The sequence below is a fragment of the Sinohyriopsis cumingii genome, chromosome 3 (genome assembly GCF_028554795.1).
Source record: "Sinohyriopsis cumingii isolate HCF-2022 chromosome 3, ASM2855479v2, whole genome shotgun sequence".
NCBI classification, from domain to species: domain Eukaryota; kingdom Metazoa; phylum Mollusca; class Bivalvia; order Unionida; family Unionidae; genus Sinohyriopsis; species Sinohyriopsis cumingii.
Window position 1 is genome coordinate 67,349,185 of NC_142963.1, and position 26,097 is coordinate 67,375,281.

Below are 26,097 nucleotides of genomic sequence, written 5' to 3' on the forward strand. Positions count from 1 at the left end.
TCTCCAGATATGAGGCGCGACGCATTTTCACATCCCTATAATCTGAATAACATGCTTCCAACAAGCAAGCTCTTTTTAATTTTTAATTTTTTTAATTTTTATATTTATATTATTGTTTTGCCTTTTTCATTCAAATCTCCTGTTTGTTTTATAGACTATTTGAAAAATCTTAAATCATACACGTGAAGATGATTGGCTGAATGACACAAACATTGGTAAAGGCGCGAGAAATAAGGTTTACCGTTGACCAGTTTCAGATTAGGCAAGCTCTACAAAGAAAACACAGACACGTGGCAAAAATCCAACAGAAATGAGATTACAAAAAAACTATCCCACATACAGAAGGTATGAAAAATAAATAAACTTCACAATGAAATTTCTAAATCTATAAATTAAAAAAAAAAATAGTAATGCTAATCTAAAGGAAATTATCAAATGAAAATATACAAGTCATTAAAATATAGGAAAGAACTAACAATTGTCAAACGGTGGAAAACAAGACACTACTTATTTCCTTTCTATGCAACACTGATCGAGATACGCTGTTATGTAATATTTCTAACGTTTAAAAGACCTAGCAGGTGGTACTATGTATTCGACAATTGCTAGGGGTAAATATACTTGTTTTTCATTCGTGATTATCACATGTCCTATCTTTCGCCTTTACAAAGGCCAGCTATCACATTTATTGCATTAAGTATGATTTTATGTTTCTGAATAATTATTATTACTTTCTTTCTAAATTCAGATATAGACATTAAAACAAATGCGTGTGTCACAAAATTGTTGGCAGCCCTACACATAAAGAAAATAAAAGAGCAAATTAATCAGACATTCCTGTTATACCGATATTTGTTGAAAGTCTGAACATTTGCTTGTAATATATAAAACATATAAAACATATTTCGCAGCTCTGCACAGAAAATAAAACAGGATATAATAAAATGACGACATGTTCAGCTAATCTTTGTATATAGGTGCTACATATGCTTGGAACATATTAAATGCATACACAGCGCCGGTGCGAGGCAACAGGCGAACTAGGTGGTCGCATTGGGCATCTTGATTTAGGGGTGGGAGTTGGGTTGGTGCCAAAACGAAATATACTGTCAGGTTATAAACTTATTATCATTAAATATACAGACGAAATAATTAAATTAATAAATTATCATGTTGAAGGTGTATTAATACTCTAGTTTTAGCGATGCCCCACGCGGGGTGGGGGGGTGGCGCAAGGTGGAAGGTTCTTCAAAGTCGCCAAATACCCTTACACCGGTACAACACACGCACACACACATACATACACACGCGCGTTTGCTTTACAAAATTCATTATTTTAAATATTTGTGTGTGGATAAAGTATTGATAGTTTTTCTTTAACCGAAAAAAATGTCAGGTGGTATCACTGGAAACGGTTTCATAAAAACTATTTGCTAATCTCCATATATTCTAATGCACAATCAACAGTATCCAGTGGAGTCGTCATTAATAACGATAATGACAGGATAATAACATCGATCATTTAACTTCTTTCATTAACTGGTCGCAAGACAATCATTTATTTCATTCGTAGGCTTTAGATACCATGTGCAATGATGTTACAATGTTACACAATGCTGGGACTCCAAATTATACCGTTTTAAAATCTTTATTTCAAGAGAGATAACAAAAATAGCTAGATATACGGGTGTCGTGGTCCTCTCACTATTCTATCCTTTTTTTTAAAATTAATTTGCAAACCTATGACACCATCTTCCATCCTCCATCTTTTTTTTTCTTCACATTTTGAAAAAGGTAAAGAAAGATTGCAATAAAACATAGTTGTATCCTTTTCCTTTCAGGTAAAATTCTAAGTAGGAAAGTAAACCAATAAGGAGACTAATTCGGGAAAAATAATACACATTTTTCGTCACTATCACGTAACATTGGATCTCTTAATTTATACCTGATAAAATGTGAAATATAATGAAGTTAATCAATCTAAAGGACAAGTACTTTGTACATTTTTCTCTTCCCTCCAAACAAAAGCCATAACAAGGAAACGAAATATTGCCATTTATCTTATTAGGAACATAATAATTATAAGTTGAAAAAGAAAAAGAGTTATTTTGTAAACCTATTTCTCCTCTCCATTTGTTTTATTTGAAATTTTCGTTTTCCTCTACTGCTTAAAATTATTCCAAGGGATATATTAATTTTTCTATAGAGAATACTATTTGAAAAATACGACTAATTTAAACTTCCCTTTACATTGAAATTCGTTTTAATTCATTGTTCTTTTTTTTAATAAATATTATTAGCAACATGGCCTGTGAAAGAAATGTAGCATAATGCTTATTGGAACTATATTATAGTAAAAATCATACATGTAATTATGCACCTTTACTTATCTTAAATATAAATTGTTGTTTTAAAATATATTACTAATCTTGTTTAATCAAAGTATGTTCAATGCTGACTATTAAATGTTCTCTATTTTAATTTTCATCAAGAAACTTCAGACGACAGTTATTGACCAGTGTGGACTTTTACAATTGTGACCAGGTATTAAACGTTGATTTTTCCGTATGTACTTCTCTGAAAATAGATGCATGAAGATCTAAATAAGGTGAATAGTTGATATTTAAAGATATGTAAAATCAAATTATAAAAATTACACCCATTACTGAAATAATCTGTGGTCAACGCCTGTATGACATGTAGGACTTTTACTAAAAAAAAATTTATATATATATTTTTTTATTATACATTTTATATAGGAATAATCCGTTTCTGAATCTCAGATAACGGATTTGTATCCGTCATGTAGTCACTAGCCATGAAATGCGCAAGCGCATTGTCCAAATTTCCAAAATGGCGAACGAGGTGACCAATGCACCAAATAAAACATGGGAACTCAGCTTGTACGAGCTACACAGAACTCCACAAGAAGCAATTACAGATAATACAGAGATTGCCGTATCTCCAAGAAGCTTGCATAGTGAACTAATGTGTCCAATATGTCTCGATATGTTAAAAAACACGATGACAACCAAAGAGTGTTTACACCGTTTCTGTCAAGAGTGCATCATTACTGCTCTTCGCAGCGGCAATAAGGAATGCCCGACCTGTAGAAAAAAATTGGTTTCAAAAAGATCTCTCAGACCTGATCCTAACTTTGATGCTCTTATTTCCAAAATATATCCGAGCAGAGACGAATATGAAGCACAGCAAGAAAAGGTTCTCGCAAAACTAAACAAGGTTCACAGCACAGCAGCGTTTCACCACAGGTAATAATATGTTAGCTTGACCATCACTAAACTTATTAAGAGTTTTTACTGTTAACTCAGGTCGAGCGCAGCAATTGCATCTTTTATGAAAATTGACACAGCACACAACCATGCAACTGTTTTTCAAGGAGTATGACTGGGTTAGTCCTACAATGTAAGACTAAGCACATGTTGGTTTTGTTTTAGTGCTATGTCTTACTAACCAAATAACGGCCTTATATAGCGTGTTCAGATGTCGTTGACATTGGAACGAGTAGTCAAAGTTTCAGGAATATCTCACATTTGGCAGCATATATTGACACCAGTTTATGTATAATTAATATATTTGCTGTCTTTATCCTGGCAGAATGAAAAGTGACACTAGCAAATGAATGCATTTTAATGTTCCATTGACATACATTTGAATTTGGTGCAGTGTGACAGTAGTCGAAGTATGTTTAAGTAGGTTCATGTGGCGGATATGTGTCTTGAACGAAACAAAATGTGCTTTATAGTTCCAATAGGCATAATATAGTTTTATTAGTTTTGTTAAAGAATAATATTTCAACTTAACACAATTTCAGCTTTCCATTCAACTGAAATGTAGGCCAGCAAAACTTGAAAACAGGTCTGGTTCTTTTGTGAGAATTTGAATTTATTAGAGAAAAGACACCAGAGTAAGTAAAGTCTGACTAAAACATTATGACTTTACTTTATAGAAAAGCGCTGTTATTTTACTTGCCAGTTTTGTGAGATATTCCTGAAAAGTTGACTTTCATTACGATGTTAATCAACATCAAAACACACTACACAATGCTGTCAGTTAGGCAGTAAGACCCTGACGCCCAAAACTTAAATATCACCATCAAGATCTTACATGTTGGACTAGGTGGGGATATGTTTTATTGGATCTGTTCACTCACATCGGAATCCCTTTGCAGATCCAGAAGCAGGTATTCTGGAAAATTAAATGTTGAACCCGGTTAACATGGAGCTAATTTTAATGTTGGTATAAAAAAATTAAGTTTCATAGCTTTTTTTTTTTTTTTAGCAGCAGCTACAACCCAAACTGAAACAGCACTAATAAAACAAATTGCACTCAACTGATAATGTTTTGAACATGTGCAAGACTGGTTATGCAGCCACTAGTTCAAGTTTCCTTTAACCTTTCCACCACCATGTTTGGGAGATTGCGGGTTTGAAACCGGCCATGTCATACCAAAGACTTAAAAATGGTACTAGAAGCTGCCTTGCATGGTACTCAGCATTAAGAGGTTAGTGTTAGGACTGGTTGGCCTGGTGTCAAGATAATGTGACTGGGTGGGATATCATGCTACATGTCTGCAACAGGATGACCCAGTGCTGGACATCACTATAAACTGTCACACTGCAGACATCATAGCAATATGAATGACAAATTGTTAAAGCTACATTAAAAATCTAGATCACACAAAAGGATGGTCCTGGCTTTTAAAAAGTTCCGAGGCTTTGCTAGGATTTTAAAAACTAGGAGTCCAGGACTCCCATTTTGGTAAAAATGGTAGTCCCACCATCAAAAGTTGCAGTCCCTTCCTTCCTACAGAATCAACACAGACGTGAGTGCATCTATTTTTAGATGGAGAGGATTTTGTAATTAATCACTCACTATAATATAGCTTCATTACAACAGTCCATTGACAGAATCACAAATTTATGATTTATTTATTTGTATACTTACTTGTACATGTAGTAATTTTAGGCAAATAAATAGTTTCTGATTTGCTGTATTTCCTGTATTTTCGCAAATACGTGTCAAGTCAGAAAACAGCTTCGACCAGCGCATCTCACAAATTCCACAACATAGCATTGTCCCATACGTTTCTGACCTACATAATTTGCATTTTAAAGTTAAATCTTAAATAAAATAATACCTAGGCCTTGGTTTCAATGATTTGTATGTTTTTTTCTGAATATATTTGCCCGATGATTTAAGAAGACAATCTAATAAACTGGTACATCCCAGACTTAACGAAGTCCGCCATTATTTCCCGTTAGGTCTACTGGTTCACTTACAGTTTCAAACTAATTTTATGATGAAATAGTGTATAAGAGGCAGTCAATATATATATATCCAGATCACTGATTCTGATCTTAAAACACAAGTTTGTGTGTTTTATCATCAAAGGATAGCATGCAGGAAATTGATAGTGGCTACCTTACTAAGAAAAGGGTTAATGGTCAATCAGCTATCCAAACATAATGCTTGTGAATGGGCAAGAGTTTGTCAACGTAATTGATCTAAAAACTAGGCCTAGCTACTGATGCCTTGATGAAAACGTTTCACTACAACAATAGAACTAACCGGGATAAGGGGAGGGGCATTTTAAAAAAATATGGTATAGCCAGTCAATGTACCTCTTAAAAAAATCACAGGGATAAGTTGTTTTTGCTTTCCTAACAGAAGAAGGCAAATTTTACATTTTTAGGCGACTTATCACCCACTTACAAATGGCATTTTGTCTAAGTCTCAACATGTCTTGATTCTGAGGTCATGTGCACTGCTTATTCTGCTACATTACGAAATGAACACAACAACGAAAGCTAAAGTTGTTTATATGATGTACTTTTATAAATGACCACATGTACATCTCTGGGTCTTTCTGCCATTGAATTCAATCACTGTAAATATCAATACATTTTCCCACCCAGCCGCTAGTCAAGCCTTTGAAATTGTCACCCAGCTATTGCATCATGTTCTTTTTTATGTACTCTTATAAAATGGCAACATGTATGTATCAAGGGGTCTTTCAGTCACTGAATTCTGTCATTGTAAATATCGGCACAGCTAATTGACCAACACATTTTCCTACAAAGCAGGTGGCTGAAGCAGGACTGCCAAGTCTTTGAATTTTGCTGCATACCTATTACATGCATACAGAGGACTCCCACCTCAGTGATTTTCTGTGTCCCAGATCAAAAATTGGCATCCAGATATGCGTAATTAAGCGCCGCCAAGATCTCTAAAATTATCACGGAAACAATCGCCAACCTGGCATTAATGTATAAGCATTAATTACCATCATTAAACTAAAAGAAACAATGAAGAAACATATCACAGAGCATATGTGCCCCCACCAAAAAATTTTTGGGGGTGGAATAAATATGTTATTTAGTAAACAGCTCCATTGACAAATATCTTTCAGTTGATACCTCTAAAACACTTGTATGTTCATTAGTACTTTCAAGACTGGACTATTGTAACCCAATTCTGTCTGGTTCGTCTCAAGATCTACATCAGAAACTTCAAAAAGTTCAAAACACAGCTGCTCGGATCATACTTAGAGTACCACGATCAGAGCACACCTTCCTGCTGCTCTGTACCCTACACTGGCTATCCATTCAATCCAGAATCAAACACAATTTTATTTTCTCTGTGCTACATTTCACTGACGGTCTCCAGTCTAACATACCTATCTGACCTCACCAATGTGTACACACCAGCAAGATACTTACACTCTTCTAACAATCATATACTCATTATTTCCACTATGAAAACAAAGTCATATGGACAACGTTCTTTTGCATACCAGGGCCTAGCAACGTGGAATGAATTGCCCACTGAACTTAGACACTGCATTCCCATTCAAGAGTGCTCTTGTAATGCGCTTAGAGCTTTTAAAGATTAGGCGTTATACAAAGTCCTCATTATTATTATTATTATTATTATTATTATTATTATTATATATGCATATATGAGTTAACAATAAGGAAATATGGTGGGATATAAAATGTGGGAAATAGTTATCACATGTATGGTAGCTTGAGGCCACATTTGAACTGTTAGCATAAAGTCACACCCATTTTAGGCATTGTTAGTTATAACAGAAAAGGGCATTGTTTATTTGTCAATCAATTGCTAGTGCTTACACGCACTGTAGAGCAGGCGGTTTCTTTGAAGTATGTCAAAGAGGCTTGAGTCTAACCTTTAGCTATATCTGCCTCGGATGCAGGAGGTCATGGGTTCAATCTCCAACAAAGACATACCAAAGACTTACAAAAATGGTAGTAACAGCTGTCTCACTTGGCACTCAGCATTAAGAGGTTAGTGTTAGGACTGGTTGGCCTAGTGTCAGTATAATGTGACTGGGCGGGACATCATGTTACATGTCTGCGGCATGATGCCCCACTGCTAGACATCACTATAAACTGCCACAATACACACATGGTAGTGATATGACTGAAAAATTGTTAAAGCTACATTAAAAATCCAAATCACACGCACACAGACACCTTTAGCTATTGTGCAGTTTGGGCACAGCTGACCAGAGTATGAAATGGGGGCACATGGTGTGTGTGGTGGGGGATAACAAAAAACTTCCCGATGGTAGGTCCCAATCTGTGTGTTTTTGGATTCAAGCTCCTAACCTGGTTTTTTGAAAATGTTTATTTTTTGCATGTCAAATGAATAAATGATCGGTATTAACTAGATTTATTCAACAACTATTTGAATTCTTTGGAAATCTTTCTGTACATTTGAAACTTCAACACAGAAGGGGCATTTTTCGTTGGAACATAATCAGATTTCTTGGAACTATTGGAATTGAAAGGACTTTTAGGAAAAAGGAATTCATTCACCATGCTGTAAGTTAATTTAATTCTTTCACTCCTGAATTTTGAGAAATTATTTTCAGTTATGCAAAACTATTTCTTGTTGCATAGTTTAAGTCTCTGGAGTCGTAACACAGGATTGATGGCAAAAATAACCGAAATGAGCAAAATTAACATATCATACTAATACCGCCTGGATTCCTGTTTGGTGACACACTACTTCTTCAAAATATAGCAACCAGTTGTAAATGAATTGACAGAGGCAGGAAATTAAGTGGTCAGTGATTATGCCTGACTTGCAACCCAAAAGGGTGCAGGCACAAATGCAATAGAGTCACCTACCTTGGTCAAGGCACTTTACTCCAGTTACATATGCACTTAGTAACCCATACTGGGATGTGCTGTAAAAGATCAATAAATCAGTTTTCTTAAGCTTTCACTGGTTAATGTCTGTACTGTTGTCTAAAGACAGGATTTGTAAATATGTGGTATGACCATAATGTAGTCTTTATTAGATACTAGATTATGTACTGCATTGTAATGTAGCTGTATCGTATATATGATTTGCTGTCATAACGAGGTACAGATACTGTTGTTTACAACGACTAACCTTCTAATTTTCTGTTTTAATTTGTTATTTGTTCAGATTATTGAATGTAAATAATGTTTCTTTTCTTTAATGCCTTGCAACCACCACCACCTTCCAACAACAAAAAACAGGGCACCTGAGCTTAAAAAACAACTTAATTTTGACTTTACAGACATGACCAAATGCATATCTGGTGGAAATATTTATCATTTTTATTATATACCATTAAGATAATAGTAATTTAAAATCTGGCTAAATTAGTTAGCATTTACTCGAGTTTAAACTGTGCTTTCTGTAAACAGAATATCATGATAAGCAGTGGTTTACATCCCTTCCAGACTTTATTCTTTCTTCAAAACTAACAGATTGCATGGCATACCCGTCAACCCCTTGAGATGAAAATCAGTATGCCAGACCAAAAAAACCTTACACGAAAAAATGGATTCATACATTATATAAGATCACCAGTTTTAAAACAACAAATGCCATAACCCTTTACCTCATGCAAGCGTCTTTTGACGCCTCTACTCCATTCACATGGAAGTGCCTTTTGACGCGTGCTGTTAACATCAGCCATTTTGAGCTGGTTTTCGTAGCGCCACCTTCGGGGGAAAACCCCCCATTAGATACTACATTCATTTCTGCGAATGACAGTTACGTCAGATCACATGCACGCTGTTTATGCACTGGTCGATATCTGCTATTTGAAGTAACTGGGTCGTAATCTCCACTCTCCAATATGATGGTCGCGGATTTCATTCAGTATGTATGAAGTTTTCACGATTAGAATCACAACCATGAAAGATTCAGTAACATAGGTAAAGGCTCTGATTGATGTAGGCAGCAATTAGTTTTTATAAATTGTCAAATTCAGATGACTTAGTGATGTAGACACAGACGAAAAACTTGTAAATTTAGAGTATGTAAAATGGCAGCTATGGTTGGTCACGCTGCTTCACTGACATGACGGTGAACGAGTTCACTCAAGATTTTAAAGCACATACAAATTTCTTCCATGAAAAATAATTACACAGCTATAACAATCGGACTTTGCTCTTAAATTTTTCCACATGTAATAGATGTGTACCAAAAATGTAAAATGGTTAAAAATGCTGTTAATCGTAAAATACACTACATTGCTTAACAGTTCACAGGCAGGCTATGCGCATGGGGTCGACTAGGTAACAGGTGTTCTTTTTATAGCTCGCTGCACTTTGTAACTATGCTCTATGAGGTAAAGGGATAAACAAATTTTATACATTTACATAATTATTTACATCCCTGAAACTTAATTTTATTTAATTTTTTTTATTTTGAGTGTGTTGTAACAGTGACACATTGTTATATGCAGCTTCACCCTTTGCACTTTTTAAAATGTAATCAGGGGTTTAAAGTCAATGCAGCAGGTGTCGGTGTTTATTTTACACCATAAAAATGATGTTTGTATATCTGCATTGAGGGACTTCTATAATCTGTATGTATCTTTTTCATGATAGAAAAAAATCTCTCACAGTCTGCATTGTTCTGAGGCAAGGTAAGTAGTCGCTGATTAACTTATTTCAGATTTGGGCTCTTTTCTGTTAATACAGGCACACACTGATCAGGCAGCATGCAATAATCCTCAAACACATCCAGGTGTGGAGCAACTCAAAAACGAAAGTGTTGCTACTAGTTATAAAAACATATATGTGCAAGGTATTTTGAAAAAACAAGTTGTTAATGTGTAATAATAGCTTCTTTGGATTTATCATGGAGTGGAGGCTCGGGTAGACTAGATTTTAGACCAACCATCAATTGGAAATTTTGATACAACTTGAATACACATTAATTAGAATCGTTAAAATATATATTTCTTTCAGAGCTGAACATATGTGTATTTAGGCCTCTAAATTTTTACTAATTATGCTAATTATTCACCAGATATTGCCTGCCATTACTAAAAATAGAATAACCATTAAACAGTTTCTTATCATGAATGGCTGAGAGGAATTTGACAGAATTGGATCTAAAGCATCCTGGCATGAGGATCTTTTTGATTTTTACAAATAATTCTGGTTTTCTATCAAGTATGGTAGTTCTTAATAAAGTGAGAAACCATTACAATTCTTCATAAAAACTGCATAACAGAATTTGATCAAATTTTACAAAAGTGTTCTGGAAAGAAGCTGTTAAAGTCTGTACAAATTATACAGATCTGCCATCATATTTGACCACATTACTAAAAATAAAAACCTGATTTCTCAAAAACTGTTGAAAACAAATTTAATTTTATATGACAGGAAACATCTTGTCATCTCAGGGACCCAAACTTCCGGGGCTGATATGTGTGAAAGTGTACTCTCTTCCTCCTTGTGGCATGCCTAATTTTCAACCTGGATGTTCTCCCATTTCACAATCTGGTCAGCCATGGCCAGTGTGCGGAACAGCTAAATGCTCGACATAAGTAAACAGGCAAGCTGCCAGTGTGATTAATTAACAGTTAATCCTTATCCTTGCATTTATCTTGTGAAAAGGATTGTATCTCTGAAACCATGTTCTTTTCAATTTGTATTTAAGCACCTGCGATTGAATGGGAAATAAGCAATGCCCTATATTGTTGTAATTGTGTTTAAATTAAATTGGTGAACATAACTGATGACTGTAATCTAAGCTTACTCAGAGTTTGATTGGGTCAGTATTGTCAAATCATCATTATACTATAATAATTCAGTGATTTAAGTATACATGATTTCTATTGGGTACTTAATTGTGACTTTTTTTAAATGCAGAAAAAAGTATGCTGACACCTAAACACAAGTTGGCAAAATCTTTCCATTTTTCAGGAAATTAACTTGTGACAGAAATGCCAACAAAAAAGAAAAAAAAAACTAATAGGCAAAAGTTTCATTTGACTGATGATATTTGAGTATCAATATGTAAAGCCTTTTGTAAATTCATCAGTCTCAAGCTACATGTATTTAGGTAACATACATGTACCTAAATTGAGTTTATATGGTCAGCTCTTAAGGCAATTAACACTGCTTGCTAATTAACATTTATTTTGAATTGGTGCTTTTGCATATATGCTGCTGGATATATTTTTCATTTCTTTAATGATAATAATTCATGTTATATAGACATAAAATGTAATTCCAGGTGTTGACCCATTTGTTTCTTTGATGGGAATGGAAGAGCTGTTCTTGTATAGATACTAGTGATCATTCCTGGGATTGAAATGAATTGTTGACAATTTTATTGTTGTGTTATGGTTTTTTTAAAAATGTTTACTGAAAACTAAGTTCCTTTTAGTTGGTATTGTGAATTGCAAAGAATTGAATCCAGTATTAAAATAATGAACATGTGCTTTTTGTTTTTCTTTCAATGTTTTTAAAGTGAGGGACTCTCATGTTTAGGCCAAGGACCCTTATATTGGCTGAGGAATCCTGAGTTCCATTGGTGATGAGTCCAAGATTCCTCATCCAGAAATTCAGTTGAGAGCCCTTGTACAGATGTGTCTAATCCATCTTTCAATATGCAGGGCCAACATGGGATGTGAGATTCAGGCAATACAGTCACACAGTGTCTATCATTTTACTAAAATACACACAAAATGTGTTGCAGTTGCTTTGCTGTTTTAGTACAATATCAGCTCTTCTGTCATATGTTAAGCCTACAACAACTTCTCATATTTTTCTGTTCAAAGAGCAGTGTACAAAGTTTTCAAGTTGTTGACCAACTATTGTGTTAAATTGGTGATTACATGTATTTATAAGTCATAATGCTTTTCATTCAAAAATATCACACATGATGTGTTAAGAACTGAGTTAAATTCCATGCTTTTGTTGCATAATCATAAGCATACTATTACCCTGAGGAGGTTAACAGGTGGATTACTAGTAAATGTAAAAAGGACTATTTTGTATTTCATTCTGTGTAGGTTGGAAGACGGGAATTTTACATTAATATATGTTACCTTAATTTGGTGTTCGAATGAATCGGTTTATTCAAAAAGTTGCTTTAAGCAACTGTTTTAAACATTTCAGATTTTGATTTCTGTATATTCGCTTCCTCCTCCATGTGTTTATGACATCACATTATGCTATTCTACATGGGGAATGAAAGTTCATTTGCCAAAGATCCAAGTTCATTATGGTTCTTAAGTATGGGTATTGTTACTAAACATTGAAATAACAAAAAAAACTTGAAATGGCCTCTGAAAGAATGGTTGACAGAAGTTGATCAAATTTCACAGAAATCATCAAAGAATGAATTCTTCCAACTTTGCATTGCTGATCCATCATCCATTATGACTTCCATTACCTTAAAATATTGAAAATCTTTCAATCTCAGAAAGCATCATTCTACTCAGATCTCTTCATCAGCAGTGTTGACTTTTTCTGCAGATATTGAGTAGGTGAGTGATCTTGGGTCATTTGAGTCTCTCTTTGCAAAATTCTGGCCTTGGAATTTTATTTTTAAAATGCTATATAAAGCAATGGCTGTCACAGACACATGATATCTGTTCTTTCATGTTCTAGTATGGAAGAAGGATTGAGGTTACAGGCATTGAATCGAGCACAGAGAGTCCGCAAACATGCCAGTGACCCAGATGGCCTTCGCCTAGACACTGGAGGGTCCACAAGTAATGACAACACACCAAAGAAGAAACAGAAAACTTACTCCGATGATTCTAGCACAGAAACATCTCTGCCAGATGTAGCCTTAGAGACCAGCCATCCAGAACCTCCACCTGTCAATGAAGTAGAACTTGTCTTCAAACCACATCCAGATGAGGAAAAGGAGGATGATGCATCACAGACCAGATACATCAAGACTACAGCAAATGCCTCAGGTTTCCTATTTTAAATATTAGTAATCTTTATTTGTTGCTATATGTGTTACTCGGACAGGTAATGGGATATACTTAAAGAGAATATTTTTATGTGAACTTCATTGGCTTCCCATGTTGTCAGTGGTAGATTTGTTTTTGATGAAATAAATTTATTGAAAACAATTATTTCAACAGATTTTTCAATTGATAATAAAACATAATAGTTGGCAAATTTCTTAACTTAAGTAGTAAAGTTAAGAATTGTATAATGCTCACTGGTTTTGTCACCTTGCAGTTTATTCTTAAAATAGGCAAGTTTTACATCTTAGAGAATAGCTTACCAGTAAATTATTGAACATAATGAAGAATGTGAGATGATGATTTAAAAAAATTCTTTTGTCTACTAGACTAGAGGACAAACAATGTCAGATATGAAGTACCTCACAAGAGAAATGTACCTCAAAAATCTCTCTGGACTTTTTTGCCACAAATATTTGCTAGTTTTATATCTTCTTCATCAGATTAAAATTGTGAAATTGTTGAATAACAGACTGATCCCGAGTGAATTTAGCTCCATGGTCATAGTTCAGAAATTATCAAAATCCCTATGCTATAACGACATATGTATTTAGTGGTCATGCAATGACAAATGCATGTACCCAACTGACACATGTCCCTGGGACACCAATACCCTCGGGGACTTGCCCAAGATGCTGTGACATTGTGGCAAAGGTTATTATGGGAAAGTACAGCAATTTATGTTTGACAAACACAGTATTCCTTCTTTTTTCTTTTGTTAAGCCTGCTTTGGTGGAAACTCAGCATAGCAATAACTTGGTGTCCATGCACACGTTCATCTATATGCCCTTATGTCCAATAATACCAAACATTAAAGTCAGTATTAACGTTTTGCTGAATATGTCCATTGTTAATGTTTCCTAACTTAATTGCAGCAATACATAAACTATCACTATTGGTTTGCCTACCTGTCTTTGAACTGCTCCGGTGGTCTAGTGGTTAGAGTGTTTGCCTCGGATGCGGGAGGTCGTTTGTTCGATCCCTGGCCGAGTCATACCAAAGACTTATAAAAATAGTACTAACAGCTGCCTCACTAGGGCTCAGCATTTAAGAGAGATTAGTGTTAGGACTGGTTGGCCTGGTGTCAGGATAATGTGACTGGGTGGGACATGATGCTACATGTATGCTGCATGATGTCCCAGTGTAGACCTCACTACAAACTGCCACACTGCAGGCATTGTAGTGATATAACTGAAAAATTGTTAAAGACTTGTATTTCATGCTTCAGTGACACAGAGATTATATGTTTCAAGTTTAGTTATTGTTGGCTGTTTATGTTCCAGTAATGAAACTTGACAATATTGGATGCAGTCTTTGTTAGTATTACACCCATACAGTCTGTGCTTTACTAAAATGGGTTAAGCCTTTCGCAAAAACTATATTTTATAGCTCAATAAAAAGACAAGCTCAACAAAATGGATTTTCTTGTTTTTAAATCTTGCATAAAGGATGTTGTTGAACACTGTTTTGTTGCCAAGTTAAATTCTTTAAATAAGAGCTCTACTTTAGTTTATTAAGTGAGTTTAAAAAAAAATTAAAAGCATTTTTCATTCATCTGCATAAATTTAATTATAATTTATGATCCTATAGAACAGTTGGTAGTTGACATGTAAAGATTGGTGCTTATTGACACATAACTTAATCCTGGAGAGCTAAAACCACTGGACCATGGAAATGGTACTTAATTAATAAAAGTAACCTATTATTCAAGTTTTGTCATAAAAGCAGCAAAACAAAGCTATAAAATTCTCAACTGTTCATGTGATAACCTGAGTAGATCCGATGAAAAATATGTTAAAATGTAGAAATTCATTTCATGTTTTTAGATAGCTAACATGTACTTCTTTCGTTGCAGTGGAGCACTTATCCAAGTACCTTGCCATTCGTCTGGCTCTGGAATCAAACCAGGAAGCAGGTAATAATATCATTTTGTGTTAAATTCCTTTATTTACTTTAGAAAATTAATTGCCTGCAAATGCTTAGTCATGCGACACATTCTGTACTGGAGATTGGTTTTACAGGTAGATGACAGTTTGAATAATTGTGTTGCTTTTTACAGTGGAAAATTTATGATCATCATTAATTATGAGTAGCTTTATTTTGGAAATCTCTGATATGTTACTTTTTTCAGTCACCTCGATCATAATATGTTAGGAGTCCTTCCACTTCACAGATTCATCCTATTCAAACTCATGTGCATGATTTGGATTTTTAACATAGCTTTGACAATTTTTCAGTCATATCGCTACGATATGTGAAATGTGGCTGCTGATATGTAGCATCATGTCACACCCATTCTCATTATGGATGATATTATAGCACTTTTATTGCTAACACAAAGCAAAATATGTGGTTAACTTCAGGTTTTGTTTATGAGAGCTGGATTTGTGAGATAATGGAAGGATTCCAATCATATTATAATTGGGTGAGTATTATTGAAGAAATGTTGCTTTAGAAAGAAATTGTATTACTGTCAGTGGAGTTTTTTTTTGTTTATTGTACAGATGTTTATTGCATCATCAAACTGTTGTGGCAGTTTTAGTTAAAGTTCGTATCTCCACTACTGTTCATTGTCTTAGCTAAGAAAATTATTTGAGATGGATGCATGTCATTGATTACCTCATCCCTAGCGTCAGCAAGTTCCACATTTCATACCAGTAAAAGTCAAAAGCATCATTCTGAACATGTGGCTTGTAGTTATAACTCACACTAACATGAATGGAATGCCTTGTTTTTCTGATAGGCTGCTAGAATTCCATAGGTCAATAGGGCTTGAACTATTTTCAGTGCCTGTCAGATCTCCATTAAGCTGGAAATTTCTGTCTTCTCTCAGTCATATTTTCTTTTCCATCATCTGACTTCAGGCATTTTATTTGTGACTACAATTTGCACAAACTTCAGCATATTTCCATTTGTCACAGCACAATACAGTGAATGTCTATCAACAGCATTGTAAAAATAATATTTGTAATTCAGTATAATTCTGCATTAATCATTCAATTGGACAGCACAACCTTTTCTGATTGGCCACATTCAGGTACTAGTCTAATACCATACATCATTTTATATCATCAGTATGAAATTTTGTGAATTGTGCCAGGGCACTAGGCTAAATCGATTTATGAGCTGGCTGTTATTTACTTCATATGAGGAAGAACACATGGATATTTCTGCCATGGGCATTCATTGTAGCTTATTAAGTACATGGTCTCAGCAGCTACTCAATTAACAGAATAAACATAAACTGACCATGAAAAGGAATGCTATCCATGCTCTGTATGATGCATCTAACACAGATTAATAACTTAAGAAGGCAGCTGGTGGAAATTTTTTACTGGTCCAGTGGATCTGTGAGGGTTGATGTTTTTAATTTGCATTAATTTGAGCCATGCTCTTAAGTAGATGTGAACCAGTTGAATGATCTTTGGGACAAATATGGGCATCCTGTTTCTTTTCTTTTCTTTTAAAAAAAAAAGTTCAATTGCTGTGGTCACTTCTACTGTTTGCCCATGTGTGTGTGTATTGCAGTGTATGAATCATGTTATGCAGATCTCCAGTACCATCTTATGTAAAGATTTCAAACTCAGGGATATGATAGTAGTAATAAGCCACAGAAATTTGCACCTTTAACTTAAAACTGAAAACAGAGCTGAATAACCGAGAAATGCAAATGATGACATTCTGCATTTGATGTACATTTTCTGGTTTCAGGCCATTTAGATTTTATGCTCCATGACAGATGTGGTAGAAGCATGTAGTGTTCCTGATGTCTGTCTATCCACGTGTATGCCTTTCTACTAAGTTGTAGGCACTATTTGGGGTAATCATGTTCCATAAGTAAATTGTTTGTTCTTTAATTTTTCATTCAGGTGCAGGAGGTGAAGAGAAGAAGTATGCTATTTATATTGCTAGTACGCCTGGCAACTTCATCGCTTTGAATGGGTCCATGACACTAGAACAAGTTAATGAGAAGTATTGGAAAGTGAACAAACCTCTGGAAATGTACTACAGCAGTCAGAAGAAGGCAGTGGAATGTGCTTCCAAAAAGACTGGAGAGAAGTGAGCAAGCTGTTACATCATTTTGAACTGGAGTTGTTGATCAAAACAGTTGCAATGATATGTTGGTGTTCTACTCTAACATTAGGACAGTGTAGACCAAACATGCCTCTTTTGTATTTTAAGGTAATAAACTCCTTAGCCAGAAGGATGTTTGTGGGCACTAGACACATATCTATAATGGAGATGAACTGGAGTCTGATAAAAAGTATAAATATCTTTGATATGAAATCAGACATAGCTGTTTAATGATTTAAAACAAAAACAGATACTTTTTGCATGCATATCAGACTTATTGTAGTACTTGACAAGGCATGCAGGCACAATGAGTACATCTTGTAAAGTATGTAAATGAATATTCATAAGAGAACTTGTTTACTTATGTGCTTGTGAAGTAAGCCATCACAACAGATGTATAGGTATATCAGTTATAATCAGCCAAGCACAGAAAAGTCAAAATTTGTGTCTGTAACTCTGAAAAAGGTGATGTTAAAAAAAGATACATGTCCCTACCTGGTTATCAAATTTGCACATGTGTTTAAGGCAAAATAAATATTTCATTGCAGTAGGTTTGGAGAGTATGCATGTTTTCTACAAAGAAACTTTAACCTCTGATTTGTGTTTTCTCTCCCACACTAAGCTCACAAGAGCAACATCTGTTGTCCTGCAGCAGTCGGGAAGCATTTGTGGTTTCTTGTTCAATATTTACAGAAGGACCAGTCTTGCATTGTTGCCTGAACAACACATTGAAAATACATTGTGGATATTTGGCATGTCTATTTTTTTTATTTTTGTTGTTGTTAGTAAATGTGGTATCTGATCATAATACATCATGATAGGATTGATCTGATATCTTTCATATCCAGCCATTCCAAAAACAAAACACAAAGACATTCCTCATGTCTTTTGGCTTGTTTTAGCAACATTTGTGCTGAATGGTTAACTGCTTGCCTTTGCAAAAGTTGGTTGACTGGAGTTGTCTTCCCATAGAGAGATGTTTTGGTGCCAAATCCATTCTCTCATGCCTGATCAGCACATCTTACAAAACCTTGTGTCCTTTCATCAGTTAAGAAATTTTCTCACCTCAGCACAATAAACTCCATCTACTTTTTGTCTTGCATGGATTTTTGAGCACTTGATTTGTCTAATGTGGTCATACATTAGGCTAATCAGTATTTTCTTAAATGACAACCTGATGGTCTTTACTACCTAAAGTTTAGCTCTGAATTTGACTGATTTTTATATGAATACATTTAAAGTGATAAGATGTATTCTGTATTTTTCAGGCATTTATCTTAATTCATATTATTCACTTAGCTGTAAGATCATCATGGTGCTTGACTGATTTCAGTTGTTTATGCCAGTCTTGCTCTCGGGAATTACATGTATCAACAACAATGGGCAGGATAAAGTGTGTGGGGATTGCTTGCGTTTCCCATTAACTGAAGATAATTGCCCCATGTGTATTGATCGTAAGGAGTGCAAATTCAACCACACATGCTATACGCATTAATTTTCTTATGTCTGAAATATTGGCAGACAGAAAGGTTTCTCATTCAGAAGAAAATTTGGCAGTCTCTGCCATCGTGGATATTTCACATAGCTACACATCTATCATCTCCCTTGTTGCCAGAACCTAAACATGTCATCATGTGTTAACCTATACCAGCATGCTATGGTGAACCAGCCCTGGATATTCCATCATTGACTTCCAGGACTAGGTATGGTGATCTCCTTTCCCAGTATGTCTAGTCAATACTGCCACATCCTTAACATGCCATCACAGCACAGGCTACCAGGCCAGTACTGATTTGCACAGCAGCCAGCTTAACCATTGCCTGATATTTCATTTCGTCATACATATCAGGTACAGGATATGGTGATCACTCCATTGACATCTGGTACCAGATTGATGCACCAAAATTCAGCCAGCCATTTACCATGGTTCCAGCTCCAGCATAATATGCCATCTACCACAGAAATTGGGTTTGGTGATTTTTTGCCATGATAAACCCAGTCCTGGATCCAAGACACATCCAGTCATGCCAGGTCCAGTTATGCCTCTGTCATCAAAGCTCAGCATAACCAGCACTGGATTTGTGGAACCATTCACCCACACTACCCAGTAATGGACTCTGGGATATATTTGCAGAGTGGCACTGGAAGGTTCATTGCTGGACATGGCTCCATCATGATCATATACCAGTTATGGCAAATCACCATTTGTCAGACATCTGGTACCATCTTCAGATCTATGGTGAAGGCCTAGAGTTCATATTGATCTAGCAGGAATCGACTCCCCACCTCTTTTACCATCCCCAATACTCCATATCACTACCTTAACCATCACTACCTTTGTGGGAAGTTTGAATTTATTACCACCCCATTCTTACAAGTCTGAATAAATTTGTTCACAAGTACCATCTTCCTTTCTCAACTCAATCTCCAGGTAAGACCCAACCTTCATTGCCTCAACTAAAGTATTTTTTGTACCTCTACCACCTCTTTGGGCCCCTGGTGACCAGGTGATCTAAGGTGCTCAACTTTAGAGATCAGTGACATCTCACCTCTGTCTGTGTGGGTTCAAGTAATGGCTTGGCCAATGTGGATATGTGATAAATCTTGCAAGAGCTTCCCATGTGTCAGTGGTTTTTCTCAGTGATTTCCTGGGCTTTTCTTCAAACAGATATACCGGCCACCATGTATTACCTCTTATGTGCTGAAAAATGGCATTACATCCACAAAACCAGTCTACTGTCTTCTGCTCTGTCATTAGCTCCATATAATTCCTGCCAATCTCATTTTAAAAAATACAGCTTTTCTACTCTGGTGGAGTTGCTGACATCTTTTATTGTCTCAAAAGTCAACTTTAAGATGAGCATCAGCAGATCTGTCTTTTCATAATGAAAACAACATACAGCCAGATTAAGCTAGATTTGTATCAGACACTTGCTGGTCGTTAAGGCAAGTGGAAATTCTTTTTGTACTTTGTTACTTAAACTGGCAGAAATACATGGTGAATACCTTTGTTAGCTTGGAAGGGCTGAATTTTTGACATAGTGAATGCACTTACAATAACTATATATTATGATCAGGTAGGTAAAGAAACATTTTACTTCAAAAATTGGTTTCTTTATATGTTTGAAATAGTAGATGGAACCTTAATAGTCTTATTTTTTTATTTGTGTTAAGGTTGTTCCAATAAAATATACTAGGGATCCTGGGAAGGCAATTTTTATGTGGACTAGTCACCCATAGATGCAGTTTAGAACTTTGTATCATTTTCATATGAACTCAGTGAGGAACTTGAGTACCCTGGCTTATATTTTTTTTTAAGTGCCTTCCTGGGGTACCATAGATGTTTAAATGGAATAGCCCTTACTAAAGAACAAAGAAAAATTGGCAACATGTGGATTGAAATTGAAGATGTTTTAAAATGAATAAGAGAAAAAAGGCCTTAAAAATATGTATCTGCTTGTTATATTTACTTGCCATAGTTTTGCATGCAAAATCACAGTTAAATGTTTACCTGTGGCTACATGTCTAGAGATGCCATTCTGGATTTTGCAGAATTATTATGTACAACTTTTATTGAAAATTCTGTTTTCTATATTATGTTGACATAATTTCAGAAAATCAAAGTTTTGTAGGATATGATTATGAACACGAGTTTTCTGTGTGGATACAGTGGGGATGTAAATTACTTTGGCACTCATTTGATAGACTGATATATAGAATTTAGTTTCCTGATGGAAAAAAATATACCTAAGAAACCAGTTGAATATGCTGTAAATAGTGAAAAATGGTATCAGAGATGTATAGAAAAGAAAGATCAGATAATTTGTGAGGTAGATTTTATGTTTTAATATTTTGTCTGAAAACTAATGTTTATGGTTGTTGCTTTGGTCAGATATGTTGAAGGAATTTGAGGTTCTGGAATTGAGGAATGGGCGTGTCATGTGGACCTCAGTTGTTACAGACTGTGTTCATATATGTGTAGGCACATAGGAAGATGCAATATGATTGAATAGAAGTTTGTTATTTTAAAAGAAGTGTATCATTTCAGATAGACTTCCAAATTTTTTAAAAATTGATACTAGAATCACCAATAAGCAATGCTTATTGGTTATGGTCTCTGCCATTCCATGAGGACCAACTGTGGTGGTTGTTGTAGAGCTTGAAAATCTATTTTATAAAGGGCCATGGGGGAAAAATCACTGTAATTTGAACTTAAAACCACAACCACCAGCAACAAAGCTAATCTGTTTCATTTGCTGATCCACTTGGCCATAGGTGATTACACCTAATGAGGCATGTACAGTTTATGTGGAGGCAGTTGATACACAGATCTTATACCTATTTGAATGTATTGTGTTATGTTGAGATTGACTTTGTCTGCAAAAGTGAGTGATTGTAAATTGTCTGAGCAAGATTTGTTAAAGGGTAAAATGCTTGCAGAGGTTTCTAAGTTTCAAGACATTACTATTTTTGTCTCACCTGAGTAAGCAAGGTGAGAAATATTAGTCACTTTCAACCACAGCTGCAGTATCATTAACAGTGTCTTGCATTAAAGTCACATCTGCCAGCTGCTGCTTTCAAACAAAACTCCTTGATAATATCACTATTGGTCAAAAGTTTGTGCTGTGATATCCTTGAAGTTTCTGTCTTGCCAGCATTACTTCCATGAGCATTTTGATGTACTATGTTAACATTTTGATTTTAAGGTTTTTGAAAGTTGTCTATCTTTTTGATCGGTGACTGCATTTAATTGAAACCTGAGGATAACATTATTCTGAAGCTAAAGTTTATTTGCTGATATGCAAAGAGTTCCTGTCTTGCTTGTTTTGCCTTTTTTGAACAAAAGGCATGTTTCATGAATTTAAATAATGTTTAAGTTTTATGTTCCAATTTGTTGAAGTCACGTCTTCAACATTAGGTGCTGTATTCTATTGAAAATGTATGATGATATTATTCTAGATCTAAAGTTTATATGCTTCTATGCGAGGAGTTCCTATCTTGCCCTGTGTTCAGACCTAAGCATTATAGTCAACAGTGATAAAGTTTTGTGTGCGAGTTCATAAAGGTCAAATTCAGAAGTTATGCTAACAAGCATGTGTTTTCAAGTGAAACACTGGGCTTTTTGAACAACTTGGTTTTGGGTATCCCAAGTTAGTAGGAAGAAAGAAATAGCAGTTTTTCACTGGTGTGAACAGTTTAAGATTTGGTTTACATTTTTTAGGCCATGTTTTGATTGAGGGCCTGACATGCAGGCCCCATTCATCATTTGTATTAGGTCTACTGGTATTGAATCAGAAAAGCTTATGAGATGGTCTGTTATCTATTGTCCATCCATCCATTCATCCAAGTTTGTTATTGTAACTAAACTTAAACTACTTGGAGGATTGCCTTGAAACTCCAAACACACATTCATCCTAGTTGGTCCAAGATGAAAATAATAAACTCAGGCATCCACTGTGGCCATCTTGAATTCTTATTGATACATCTCCTATATGGATGACCACAAAGAAATCTTAGGATGTCTGGTTGGTCCTAAATGAAAACAGTGCTGATCTGATGTTCAATATGGCTGTAAAAAGTGGTCATCTTGAAAATCTTGTTATTGCTATTCCCCTTGAAGAGAAAGCCATATTGACATTGTGCTTCCACCAAAAGACTTCTCATGGTGTACTAAACCGAAATGGTGCCAATCTAAAATCAAATATGGCCATGATGGCATCCATCTTTAAATCTTTTTATTGTTGAGTCTCTAAAATGGAAAGTCATATCATTGTGGGGTTTCCACCAGAAAGCTTCCTATGATGCCTTGTTATACCTAAATGAAAATGGTGCCAAGTTGAAATCAAATATATCCACCAAAGCATCTCATTTGGAAATGTTGATATTGCTGAAGAATATTGTAGTTTCAGCACTTGCAAGTTAAAAGAAAGAAGGGGTATTGTCTTGATCTCTGGAGAGAAAAAAATTCAGCTTGTTGAGCATCAGTCTCATTGAGAGACTTGTTGTTCCCTCCATCTGTGTGCTTGAACCTTGCTTTTACTTTCTGCTGGTATCCTTCATTTTTCAGCTGAAAAGTAGGTTTATGTGGTTATCATCTTTTAAATTGTTAATTGATGTGCTGTTTCAGAAATATTTGCTTGTAACTTAAGTGCAGAATATAAAGTGTTTAGACTGCAGGTTGTATTACTGCTAGTAGTTAGTAAGGTACACTTGTATCAAGTAGGGCCAACCTTTTTGTGCTCTCATTTTTTAAAAATATCCATTGCTTTAAGGGAAAGCTGAAACTTATTCCTTTAAATTGCTCCCCTAAGACTAAATCTTCAAGATCTGATGTTTTGGTGCTCATATTTTATAACTTGGTACAGTAAATTTTATATTGCCTTTTGAAAGCGTTTTTCAATCCCACCATTGAATTAAAAAAAATTTGAAGAGATCACTATTAGGTCATTCAGAAGCGAACTTTAAATTGTGAGTTCTTCAGGAAGCTTGCATAAATTTGTTCATAATTCCTGTGTAGTCATCTTTGCAAAGATAAAAAAAAAAGTGTGAGTCTATATCAAACTGAAGTCTTTTCTCTAGAGCAAAGCTTGGTGAGTTAAATGAATGAATGTTGGGTGCTTGTATTGTATTCAGGGTATGCAGTTCATACATTTACACGAACACACTCATTCAGACATTTGATATAATTTAATGCTGTGCATATATTTGTGTTCTTGGAAGAAATAGATAGCAGGTACCTTAAAAAATGACTAATACTGCCAAGAGCAAATTATGTGTGGTACTTTTAGTACTATGGTTTTATATAAAGAAGATGAATTGTATACATATTCCTTCTGTTCATAATTCATATTCATGAAGCTATTCATCTACCAAAATAAATTACCTACAAAATGTGTTTGTTGTTTTTCTGCTATTTTTTTTCATCAGTAATGATCTGTATAATGGGCATTGCATTCTCTTTGAATCTACATGTTCTTAAATTTAAACTTGAAAGTTGTTGTATCTGCATATAACTATGTTATTTTTATGGTTCACCATGGATATAAATTTAGCCATTTTTTTTTTTTCTGAAAGTGTAGTTTCAAATTTTGCTATATATCTTTTGGTGATTGCAGACATAATGCAGTTTTTATTGCTCTGCTGGTTATAGATTAGAAGACTTTTTGGGATGGTCTATTGTCCTTCTGATGGTAAACAATGGCATATCAGTCGCTGGTGCGAGGAGAGGCCAGTTGGCGGCAGAGAAATGTAAGAGAAAGAAGAACGCAGCAGCAACCACAGTAATGCAGACTTCCCAGTATGTCTGCACCAACTGCAGTAGGGACTGTCACTCACATATAGGCCTGCACAGCCACAGCAGACGATGCCAACAGAGACAGACAACACCCCAAGGGCGCTATTCGCATGGTCTTTCAAGACCAAGTCGCCAATGATGATGATGATGATTGTCCTTCTAACATCCATCCATTAACTCTAGTTTGTTATATCTAACCTAAGCTATTTCAGGGAAAGCCATAGTGTTTACACACATTTATGTCAAGGTCTTGTTGGTCCTAAATGAAAATATTCCTGCTCAGACATCCAGTATGACCACCACCGCAGCCATCTTGAAACCATTGTTATCACTAATCCTCCTGAATGGTCAAATCATATCTGCAGGTAGGAGAGAACATGACATGAAAAACACATATTGTCGACAGCAGTATCTTTATCCTTGGTCAGTGAGAAGTGAACTTAGTATTTCCTGTGATAATGGTGGTGACCAGTCATCAACAATTTGTTTTGGGATAAAAAAAATTACGTGATAGATTTGCATATATATTTCCCAAACCTCTTGATAGATTCTTCACATACTCTGCATGAATTATTTTGAAGCTAAGAAAACTAATTTTATGACATGCTTGCTTGCTTCTCATACCCAGATGATGATTAAAGTTTTTTTGTTTGCTTGTGTTTCCTTAATTCTTTGTTGGATTTTCTTTATACATAGGTTGAATACTTGTGACAACATGCTTTTGATCCATTGACCTTGAAGTCAGGGTCACAATCAAAGAAGTTTTCTACTTGCTTAACCTCTCGATCGATTTTCTTCATACTTTGGATAAAGCATTATGAAGCTAACACAATTTATTCTGTGACATGCTTGCTGAACCATTTTGACCCTGAGGTCAGTGTCACATATTTTATAAGTGTCTAAACTGTGGTCTCATTGTGTAGGTCACAACCTCATCATTAGTCAGTTTATGTGCCAGTACCAGAGGTGAATGTACCCAAGGAGAAAAAACATTCATTTCAGGGGAAGTAATAATTATTGTATTTTTAAAATGCATTCTGGGAATGGAGACTCATAAAGTACTCTTTCAGTGAAATAGAAAGCTATAATTTTAAAGTTTTGCAGAATTATGAAAGATTTGATGACATGTTTTAGCAGATAATAAATTATGTCTCCTCTGTCCCAATCTCCCAAGAGTGGGGGACATAGCAGCTATGTATAATATGTGGTATGTCCTTCCATCTGTCACACTTTCTTATAAGCAAAATAGTTCAAATACTATGTTGCTACACCAATCCAAACATATTAGATGTGTTGACTAGATCCCAAGGGTAGGCCTCAGATTTCACCAACATAAATCTTTAGCCATGAATTAAGACCTCTTATTGGTTGATTTGGAGTCTAGCTTAAATTTCAAACAATGATTTTCTGGATTTTG

General features: G+C 35.2%; 1 protein-coding gene across 1 annotated transcript; it reads left to right on the forward strand.

Moving 5' to 3' along the window:
- The first annotated feature begins 2,844 nt into the window (after positions 1-2,844).
- On the forward strand, positions 2,845-24,279 carry LOC149803027 (E3 ubiquitin-protein ligase RING2-like). Its single transcript, XM_089952584.1, has 4 exons — positions 2,845-3,269; positions 12,942-13,255; positions 15,168-15,227; positions 17,182-24,279. The coding sequence occupies exons 1-4, from the start codon at positions 2,854-2,856 to the stop codon at positions 17,373-17,375; spliced, it is 984 nt and encodes a 327-aa protein (XP_089808710.1). The 5' UTR covers positions 2,845-2,853; the 3' UTR covers positions 17,376-24,279.
- Positions 24,280-26,097: the final 1,818 nt, after the last annotated feature.